The sequence below is a fragment of the Poecile atricapillus genome, chromosome W, assembly GCF_030490865.1.
Source record: "Poecile atricapillus isolate bPoeAtr1 chromosome W, bPoeAtr1.hap1, whole genome shotgun sequence".
NCBI lineage: Eukaryota > Metazoa > Chordata > Aves > Passeriformes > Paridae > Poecile > Poecile atricapillus.
Genome location: NC_081288.1, coordinates 1763804 through 1773894, shown reverse-complemented (window position 1 = coordinate 1773894; position 10091 = coordinate 1763804). Strand labels below are relative to the sequence as shown.

Here is a 10091-nt window from a genome sequence, read left to right as displayed (position 1 = left end):
GGACACCTCCCAGTATCCCAAATTGTTCCAAGCCCTGTCCAACCCAACCTGGAAAACTTCCAGGGATCCAGGGGCAGCCACAGCTTCTCTGGGAATTCTATCCCAGCCAGGAATTCCTTCCCCAAATCCCATCCATCCCTGCCCTCTGGCAGTGGAAGCCATTCCCTGTGTCCTGCCCCTCCAGGCCTTGTCCCCAGTCCCTCTCCAGCTCTCCTGGAGCCCAAATAAATCCCGCTGAGCCAGAGCCCAATTCCCTTTCCATCCTCTGCCAGAGCAAAGGGAAAACCACCACCTTCCTCCCTTTTCCTGCTATTTTCATGCCCTTTCAACCAATTCCTTTTCCAGGCCACTGGCCCAGCACACCCTGTTTGTGCTGGCACCAACTCCAGCTCCCAGAGGGCTTTTCCACCCCATTTGGGAAAAAAAAGGAAAACAACCAGCGGCTCTTCTCATCCTTCATCCCATTTATTTATCTCTTGATTGCCTTCTTCCTCCTCTCCAGCTGCTCCAGCCCCGATCCCAGCTCAGTACATGTTGTCCCGGGCGTGCTCCATGATGACCTTCAGCGCCAGCCAGGTCTCCTCGGCGGTGGGAACGATCTGCTTGGCGGGAAGCAGGAATCCGTAACGCCCCGTGTCCCGCAGCTCGAAGGTGAAGGAATATTTAATCCCCTCGTTGTAGGTCCAGTCCACGGTTGATCCGCTCGCCTGGTCTGAGGGAGGAGGAAAAAAATGGGAGGGATTCGGAGGCTGGATGGATTTTTTGGGAATTCTGTGGGGTATTTGGGCGGAGTGAGGGGTGGGGTTGGGATTTTTGGGGCTGCACTTACAGATGGTGGTGATGATGCTGCCGTACTTGTACTTGGTGCCGTGCAGGGAGGACAGAGCTGCCACGGCCTTGGCAGAAAGCTCATGCTGGGAATTCAGGGAAGGGGAGGAAAAGATGAGCCAAAGAAAGGGAAAACCACCGGGATCCAGCTTTTTTCTGGGTGCAAAAAGATGCCAAAGCTCCTCCCAGCTTCAGCAGAAGAGCTGCACCCCATCCCAACCCCTCAAACCACGGGGACCTCACCAGTTCCTGCTGGTCCGGCACCGGGGTCTTGGTGTAGCCATAGGGATAGAGCAGGAGCTGGGAATAGCTGTGGATGGAGACGAAAGCCTTGATGTTGCCGTGGCTCTTGACGAAGTCCACGATGGATTTCACCTCGGGCTCCGAGTTGGGGTAGGGTCCGTGGTACGTCTCCGTGCAGGGGTTTCCGCTGGCTCCGGCCCCTGCGGAGAAGAGGATGGTGAGAACACAGTGGGAATTTGGGGGGGCTTCCAAGGCCAAGAGGTTTTGCCACCCCTCAGCTGCTTGGTGCTCCTGGGGCTCCTCCTAGAGATTTGTGTGGTGGCTTTTGGTCACTGGGGGGCATCAAAGCTCTGGTGGAGCCCAAACCCCCAGCTCTGCCACGGAGAGCAAACCCCACCTCTTCCCTCCCAGGGGACACCAACGGATCTTTGAGGTAGATCCAGCTTTGGAGCCTCCAGCTGGAGAGCAGAAACGCTCCACAGGGGCGAGGGGACAGCTCTGACCTCCAAAACCCGCGTCCCAGTTGCGGTTGGGGTCCACTCCGACACAGATGGAGCCCGAGTTCTTGGACCTGGTCTTGCGCCACATGCGGTTCTGGAAGGGCAGAGCCACCTCAGCCTCCAGGGCTGGAGCTCCACGGCTCCTGGGGGTCCCCTTCCCATCCCGTGGAAACGTGGATGAGGAGGCTTTGCCCTCTCAGGGATATGCAACACCCCAAATCCCGCTCCCCGGCCCCATCCAGCACGGCTTTAGGAAGTGGGGAGAGGAAATCCGGGGCGGTACCGTGGTGTGGGTGAAGGCAAAGCCGTCTGGGTTGGTGACGATCTCCAGGAAGATGTCCATCGTCTCCAGGATGGAGGCCACACCTTCGTTATTCGCGTGATCCTGGACAATCTAGAGAGGACGGAGGTTTGGGGTTCCCTGTCCTCCCTGTGGGATCACCCACCCGGATCCCACAGCTCCTGAGGGCCAGGTGACCCTTTTGGGATGTGTCAGTACCTTCTTGGCAAACCAGACTCCGCTGGCCTGGGTGACCCACTCGCGGGAGTGGATGCCGGTGTCGATCCAGACGGCCGGGCGGTTCGTGCCCCCCGTGCTGAACTGGGGGAGCAGAGAAGGGCGGGTTGGCTTTGTTTCCATCACCACTGTCCCCTCTGGATCACCATCCCCAAATCCTCACCTTGAGCACGTAGAGGGGACGGTTCTCGGTCGAGCGGCCGATCTCCAGCTTGCTCACCAGGTTGGGGTTCTCGGCCACCAGCATGTCCATGAAGTTGTAGATCTGGGGACAAGGGGTGTGGGGGTCACTCCCAGCTCAGCCCCTGCCTAAGAGCAAACTTTTTCCCCCAAAACTTGTGCGTTCCCACCTCATCTATGGTGTGGTAGGCCTCGTAGTTGAAGGTGTCGGTGCTGAGGGCCAGCACGCGGCTGCTGCGGAGCATCTCCGTCTGCTCTTCATCCAGCAGGGCCTGTGGGATGCAGGATGTGGGATGAGCCTCATTCCCGCTGGATGGGATCCCACCCCTGCCCCGCCTCCCCCATGGCACCACTGACCTGCACATCCTCGATCATGATGGAATAGGAGACCCCAGCGGCCTCCAGGTGGGCTTTGACCGCCTGCAGGCTGGGGAAGGGCACGCGGACATCCACGGGAAGTCCGAGCCCGCGGGGAGACAGCCAGAAATCCAGCTGGGTGTGGAAAAACGGAGATAAGGGCTCAGATCCTGCCTTGGGATGCACCCTCTGGCACCAGCCTGTCTTGTTTTTCCCATAATCCCACTTCCAGCCCCATCCTCACTTTGCTTGGGGGGGTGTAAAATCCATAATCCCACATCCAGCCCAATCCTTGATTTGCTTGGGGGGTGTAAAATCCGTAATCCCACATCCAGCCCCATCCTTGCTTTGCTTGGGGGGTTGCCATTGGCTGGGAGGTGTCCCCAAAATCCACCTCCACACCCGGTACCTGCAGATGCTCCAGCTCCTGCAGCTCCTGCACCTTCTGCAGCTCCTCATCGCTCTGGGGAACAACGCGCAGCACCTGGTGCCTGTGGGGTCAGGGGGGTGTGGGACGAGCTCCGGCCCCATTAGTCTGGCCTAACCCCACCCCATCCATCCCCCCATTCCAGGGATTTCCCCTGAGCCTTTTCCTTGTGCTCCCTCAGGGCTGAACCAGCTCCTCCCGCCCCACCCAGGGTGTCACCGGTGTCCCCATCCGGACCCCCCTACCCAACAAAGGTCTCGGTGCAGGCGGCCACTGCCACCAGGGCAGCCAGGAGCACGGGGAGCCTCATGGTCAGCGGGGACAGCCGGTCTCACATCCCAACAGCGCCCTGGAGCCTCTTAAATCCCATGGGATGGCGGCCCCAGCCCGGCCCCTCCAGCTGTCCCTTTTCCCAGGGCCCTGGGCAGGCTCTGGCCGTCACCAGCCAAGGTCAGGCCCCGCCGTCCCCATCCAGGCACTCCCAGTCCCGGCCAAACCTGTCCCAGGAACCGGCTGGGGCCGCGCTGAGTCAACAAGGTGACACCGGGAGGTGCCAAAATCCCCAGCGCCAGCTGAGGGGAGGGAAAGGATCAGTTTGGGTTGAGAAAGTGCAAAATGCAGATTTTCACTCGGGGCTTGGTGAGCTGGGTCCCCAAACCACGGTGCTGGGGAAAATTTGGTTTAAAATTTGTCCGAGGAAAGCGGCGTAAAGCTTGGCCCAGGACAGAGGTCAGAGCAGGTGACATTTGTCCCAGGAGCCAAAAATAAGCAGCAAACACCTAGAAACACCTTGAGAGATGGCCCTGAGGATACCCCACATCCCTCCTTGTAGCCCCCCAGGAAGGGATGATGGAGCAAAGCCGCTCAAAACCCCACAAATTTGGGGGTGGTTGCCCAAAAAAACCTCATCTCCTCCCATTCTGGCTCCAAAGGATGGGCACTTTGAGCCAAAGTCACGAGGGGAAAATCAACACCTGCAGGGCAGGGAGTCCTTTTCCACCCTATTTTTTTTTGGGGGGAGTTTAGCATGAAAAAAACGAGGGTGCCTGAAAGCGCTGAATCTCCGTGAGGATTTATTGAGAGGAGGGAATGCTGTGGGAGGTGCTGGGGTCAGTAAGGATGCTCCAGGACGTGGACCATGATGTCCAGGAGCGCCGGCCACGTCTCGGTGGCAGTGGGGACGATCTGGGAGCTGGGCAGGAGGAATCCGTAGCGCCCCGAGTCCCTCAGCTCCAAGGAGAAGGAATATTTCACCCCGTTGTCGTAGGCCCAGTCGATGGTGGTGCCTCCTGCCATGTCTGCAGGGAGAGGAGCCCAGGTGGGAGCCCATTCCCGAGGGATTTGATGTGGGATGAGGGAGGAACACTCACAGATGGTGTTGGCGATGCTGCCGTAGGTGTATTTTGTCCCGAACACGGCGCCCAAGTCGCTCACGGCTTTCTTGGCCAGTTCATTCTGCAAAGGAACCACCAAAAGCGGTGGGATCTCGTGGATCAAGGGAGATCCAGAGCCCATCATTCCCCATCCCTTCTGCTCTAGGTTTTCCAAAAAAAAAAAAACCCCTTAATTTTTGATGTTTGAGGTCCATCTCGCAACCACCCTCCACCAGGACCCAGGAGCAGGGGTTCGATATTCGGGTTCATCTAACCAGAGGAGCAGAGACGCTCCTGAGATGCTCTGACTTTGCCAGGTGGTCACAGCCCCACGTTTTGGGGCCATCTCACCATCTCCTGGTGGTCGGGTGTGGGTGCCCTCTTGTATCCGTAGGGGAAGAGCAGCATCTGGGAGTAGCTGTGGATGGAGATGACGGATTTCACGTTCCCGTGGGCGCGGATGAAATCCACGATGGCTCTCACTTCCCTCTCAGAGTGGGCGTGAGGACCACGATAGGTCTCGGAGCAGGGATTGCTGCTGGAGCCGGCACCTGGAGCAGGAGGAGATCCGGAGAGGATCCCTCAGGAAAGGTTTCCATCCCAGGGTTTCTCCGCTCTAGCAGAAAGTTTTGGTGTTTTGAGGCACAAACAATGCCCGGCGTGAGGAGCTGCTGGCCGAGGTCTCACCTCCAAACCCAGCGTCCCAATTTCGGTTGGGATCCACCCCGACGCAGCGGGATCCAGCGTTGATGGACCTGGTCTTGCGCCACAGGCGGTTCTAGGAGCACACGGAGAGGAGAGACCGGAACAGGGATGTGAATCCCAACCCCTGCCCAGGCATCTCCAGGGATCATCACTCACCGTCCCACCCAAAAATCACGGACAGCCGTGGCTGGGGACAGCGCTGGGACGAGATCCCACCGCGGCGTCCCCGCACTCACCGAGCTGTGGGTGAAGGCAAAGCCGTCGGGGTTGGTGATGATCTCCAGGAAGATGTCCATGCTGTCCAGGATGGCCGTGACAGAGGGGTCCTGCCCGTATTCCTGGGCGATCTGTGCGTGGAGAGGAGCAGGAGCTGCCCCGGTGCCCCTCGGAGACGAGGGGTGGGACGGATGCAGGGTGAGGATTGGGGTCCCACACCCCAGGTGATCCCAAGGTCACCTTGTTGGCCGTCCAGACACCGGTGGCTTGGGTGATCCATTCCCGCGAGTGGATTCCGGTGTCCAGCCAGATTGCCGGGCGCTTCGATCCCCCGGTGCTGAACTGTGCAGAATCACGGGATCGCTGAGGCTGGAAAAACCCTCCAGGATCACAGAATCCACCCTGTGCCTGATCCCCACCTTGTCCCCAGCCCTGAGCCCCGAGTGCCACATCCAGGAATTCCTTGGACACCTCCAGAGATGGGAACTCCAAACCTCCTTGGGCAGCCCTTTCCAAAACCTTTCCATGGAGAAATTCCTGCTGATGTCCACCCTGATCCTGCCCTGGCACAACTTCTCATCCTGAGGGGGGATTTTCAAGGTGAGGCTTTCCCAGGACCCACCTTCAGCACGTACAGGGGCCGGTTCTCGTAGCTCTGCCCGATCTGGATCTTGCTGACGAGCTTGGGATGTTCCTCCACCAGGACGTCCATCCAGTCGTAGATCTGGAAGGAGGAACTGCTGGGTCATGAGGCTCAGCCTGGCTCTCACCTTTTGGTTTTGAGGGTATCCAGCACTGGAAGAGCTTCCCTGGGGAAGATCTGGGGCTTCCCTGGAGACCTGGGGCTTCCCTGGAGAACTTGGGGCTTCCCTGGGGAAGATCTGGGGCTTCCCTGGAGACCTGGAGCTTCCCTGGGGAAGAACCTGGGGCTTTCCTGGAGAGTTGAGGCTTCCCTGGAGACCTGGAGCTTCCCTGGAGAAGATCTGGGGCTTCCCTGGAGACCTGGGGCTTCCCTGGAGACCTGGGGCTTCCCTGGAGACCTGGAGCTTCCCTGGGGAAGATCTGGGGCTTCCCTGGAGACCTGGAGCTTCCCTGGAGACCTGGAGCTTCCCTGGCGAACACGAGGTGGCTGGGGCTCTGTGCGAGCAGGGAAAGGCACCTCACAAGGTTTTTGGAAAAGTAGAAGGAATGGTGAAGGAAAAATCTCTGAGACCTCCCCCAACACCATCACAACCCTCAGCAGTCCCAAACTGGGCTCCAAGCACCCCCAAAGCGAAGCTGGAAATGTCTTCCACAGGGTGGAAGATGCCAGGAGTGGCCACGCTGGATTTGAAGGTTTCCCAATCTCCCACCTCAGCTAAAACCCCCTCCGAGGAGGAGAAAAGGGTCCCAGGGAGGTCTCAGCTGTCACCAAGAACTCACCACGACCTTCACCTGGATGTGACCCCACACGCCCACAAAGCTCTGCAGAGAAAGGTACCTCGTCTATCGTGTGGTAGGAGGCGAAATCGAACGTCCTGGAGCTCCTCTTTACCCTCCTAGACCTCCTCATGCTTTCCTTTTCTTCATCCAATAATTCCTGGTTAAAAGGCAGAAAAAACCCTCAAAAGATCAAAAAGGCTGAGAGGAGCAGGGGGTTGGATTTTAATTCCAACTCTTGATTTCCAACATTTTGGATTTTCTCTCAGGGCTGAGCTGCAGGAGCTCGTCCCATTCCCATCACCTGCACGTCCTCGATCATGATGCTGTAGGAAAAGTGATGGGAATCCAGGAATGTTTTGACTCCTTGGAGGCTGGGGAAGGGCACCCGCAGGTCCACGGGGTGGCTGGGGCTGTTGGGGTGACGCCAAAAGTCCACCTGGGAAGAAGAAGCTGAGCTGAAAGGAAGAACTCGGCCCCATCCACTGAGCTCCCCAGCAGCTCCAGGGCTCCCACAGGAGTCTCCATGAAGGATCTAAAAAAGGTTTTTTGGCCAAATTTTGGGCCACAGATGGATGTCTGGATAGGGACCCACAGAAACATTTCAGCCCAAGTTGTTTTAAGTGTTTGCGGGGTCCACGCGAAACAGGAGCGGGTTAAATTCGTATTTATTTATACGGTTCTAAATGATCCATCTCCAAAACGGGGAGGAAAAAGGATGGGATGGCAAAAGGAGAGAGGCCTGGACCCCTCAGAGCTCACCTGCAGCTCCTCCTGCTCACCCAGCACCCCGAGCAGGGCGATCTGCTCCTCGTTCCTGGCCGTGACACGCAGGACCTGGTCCCTGCAGGGAGGCAGAGAGCTCACGGGGACGGGGCTCTGGGGAGGCTGGGGAAGCTCCACCCCGGCTCGGAGGGTTGGAAAATGCATCAGTTGTTGGTGTGGAGAGAAAAAAAGGCAGGTTCAGAGCAGCCATGATGGGGAAAGAGCAAGTGCTGGGGAGGCTGAGATGATCTCCAGCCTTGTTTGATCAGCTCCTAAGATGTTGGGGAATATCTCAATTTATTGAGATTTATTATTCAATGATTAGATTCAATTATTATTATTAAATTTATTATTATTCAATTTATTATTCAATTTTTATTATTCAGTTTATTACTCAATTATATGACTATGTCCTGTAAGTATGGATGTATTCCCTAGCAGAGATCCCAATCCAGCCTGGCAGGGCTTTCCAAGGTGGGGAAAATGTTCTGTGGGAGAGAGGTTTTCCCATCTCAGATCCATCCTCTACCTCCATCCTCTCCTGTTGACACTCCCAAAACAGCACAAAATTCTTTCACTTTTCCCCCTTTCATCCTCTGAACCCCTCATTATTTATCACTTTAAGCACCTCCCCGGGGTGATAACAATTTCCATTTGTCCATTCCGTGCCTGGAGGACTCGGGCAGGAATTAAATCCTTGTGATTTTTCCAAAAATGGACAATCTTGGCTTGCAGCTGCTTGGATCCCTCCCAGCACCCCCTGCCTGGAGGAGAGCGATGGGATCCCTGATGGATCCCTCAGGAATGGGAGGGAAGGAGGGAAGGAGGGAGGGAAGGAGGGAAGGAGGGAAGGAGGGAAGGAGGGAAGGAAGGAAGGAAGGAAGGAAGGAAGGAAGGAAGGAAGGAAGGAAGGAAGGAAGGAAGGAAGGAAGGAAGGAAGGAAGGAAGGAAGGAAGGAAGGAAGGAAGGAAGGAAGGAAGGAAGGAAGGAAGGAAGGAAGGAAGGAAGGAAGGAAGGAAGGAAGGAAGGAAGGAAGGAAGGAAGGAAGGAAGGGGGGAGGGAGGGGGGGAGGGAGGGAAGGAAGGAAGGACCCATCTGGAAGAGGCCCACAAGGATCAACTCAAACTCCAGGCTCTGGCTGCCTTGGGAATGTGACCGTTCCCTGGGAGAGCCTGGGCTGTGCCAGCACCCTCTGGATCAGGAACCTTTCCTGAGACCCTCTGGCACAGCCCCAGCCGCTCCCTGTATCCGCTCAGAACTTTCTGGAAATGGGTTGGAGCCTTTGGGAGTTTTGGGTTGTCCTGACCCCCCCCACATTCCGTGCCCCCTTCTCAGCCTCCTTCCTGCACTGGACTGTGCTGTTCTTATCTCCAGGAGCTACAAGCAGGAGCTTTGTCCTGGGAAAGTGTTGGCCTCCCTCCACAGGGTCCCTTCTCCAGCCACATCTTGTTATTCCCAGAAATCCTTGGTTATTCCCAGAAATCCCTGGTTATTCCCAGCAATCCTTGGTTATTCCCAGCAATCTTTGTCTGTTATTCCCAGAAATCCTTGGCTGTTATTCCCAGCAATCTTTGGGGTTTTTTTCCCAGCAATGCTTGGATGGTTCCACAGCCATCATGTTTGAGCCATCCACATCATCCCCTGATCCTCTGGGATTTTACACCCTGGCAAAGCTTGGAGCGATGCCCTCAGCGTTCAGCATTCCCAAATTTCTTCCTGCTGCACTCCCCTCCAAACCTGGGGTGAAACTAAACCTTTCCTAGTTGGGAAAAAACCCCATTTTCCCAAATTTCCATCCTTTGGGGTGTCACCCTCCTGCTTGACCCCGAAGGAGAGGGGTGGGGATGGATCCACCTCTCTCTCCCCGGATCCCCATCCCAGCCATGGTGTCCCACCGCCCCCTGCTCCGGCAGGACTCACCCCACGAAGAGCTGCTCGCTGCTGGTCCCCCCCAGGAGGGCGAGGAACACCAGGAGGGTCTCCATGGTGGGTGGGAGCAGAGCCACAGCCCCGAGGACGGGCAGAACCCCCTTGGTGGTCTGGGTTCCCTCCTGGATCTCCTCACCGGGGCCGCATCCGCCGTCCCCGCGGCGTCGGCAGCGACAAACAGCCGGCAGGAAGGGCTCCGGCGAGCCCAAATGTTTGTTTTATTTGGCAAAGTCAACACGAGAGCAGCCAAATTAGGGAGGATCTGATAACGTCTTCCTCAGTGAGCAGGTCCTGGATGAGTGTCCGTGCTCCCAGCTCGGGGCACGGGCGGCTCCCGACCCACGGGCGTGGGACGGTGGGGACGGCGTGGTCACAGGAACCCCAAAACCACCAGGAAACTCCTCTTTGTTTCCATGAATTTCTTCATGACACATTGCTATGAGTAAGTCGATCATAATTACCATTAGTAACGCACGTGTAATGACAAGCTACTACAAAGTTACGTGCGGAAAAAGCAAGCGTTTAAACGTCAACTTATTTATGATTAATTAGTTCATGCATAAGTGTGTCTATAGATAAAGATATATAAAATATAAAAGATATTATTGAAATTATTCATCAAACCATTCCCA

General features: G+C 56.6%; 2 protein-coding genes across 2 annotated transcripts; both read right to left on the bottom strand.

The window, feature by feature from the left end:
* Positions 1-470: 470 nt before the first annotated feature.
* Positions 471-3871, bottom strand: LOC131591906 (carboxypeptidase A1-like). The gene is made up of 11 exons (XM_058863023.1): positions 3298-3871; positions 3035-3116; positions 2626-2760; positions 2439-2540; positions 2252-2353; positions 2071-2172; positions 1855-1965; positions 1575-1665; positions 1072-1271; positions 830-914; positions 471-712 (listed from the first exon to the last, which is right to left on the bottom strand). The coding sequence occupies exons 1-11, from the start codon at positions 3360-3362 to the stop codon at positions 525-527; spliced, it is 1263 nt and encodes a 420-aa protein (XP_058719006.1). The 5' UTR covers positions 3363-3871; the 3' UTR covers positions 471-524.
* Positions 3872-4112: 241 nt separating this feature from the next.
* LOC131591820 (carboxypeptidase A1-like) lies at positions 4113-9662 on the bottom strand. The gene is made up of 11 exons (XM_058862890.1): positions 9451-9662; positions 7528-7609; positions 7070-7204; positions 6827-6925; positions 5969-6070; positions 5587-5688; positions 5367-5477; positions 5113-5203; positions 4777-4976; positions 4423-4507; positions 4113-4350 (listed from the first exon to the last, which is right to left on the bottom strand). The coding sequence occupies exons 1-11, from the start codon at positions 9513-9515 to the stop codon at positions 4163-4165; spliced, it is 1260 nt and encodes a 419-aa protein (XP_058718873.1). The 5' UTR covers positions 9516-9662; the 3' UTR covers positions 4113-4162.
* Between the last annotated feature and the right edge of the window lie 429 nt (positions 9663-10091).

Coding starts and splice junctions, on each gene's coding strand:
- LOC131591906 (XM_058863023.1), bottom strand. CDS start 3,362: ATGAGGCTCCCCGTGCTCCTGGCTGCCCTGGTGGCAGTGGCCGCCTGC. Junction 2,761..3,034: donor AGGAGCTGGAGCATCTGCAG/GTACCGGGTGTG, acceptor TTCCACACCCAG/CTGGATTTCTGGCTGTCTCC. Junction 1,966..2,070: donor GAGTCTGGTTTGCCAAGAAG/GTACTGACACAT, acceptor CGTCCTCTCTAG/ATTGTCCAGGATCACGCGAA.
- LOC131591820 (XM_058862890.1), bottom strand. CDS start 9,515: ATGGAGACCCTCCTGGTGTTCCTCGCCCTCCTGGGGGGGACCAGCAGC. Junction 7,610..9,450: donor AGCGAGCAGCTCTTCGTGGG/GTGAGTCCTGCC, acceptor GCCTCCCTGCAG/GGACCAGGTCCTGCGTGTCA. Junction 5,689..5,968: donor GGCCCCTGTACGTGCTGAAG/GTGGGTCCTGGG, acceptor GATTCTGCACAG/TTCAGCACCGGGGGATCGAA.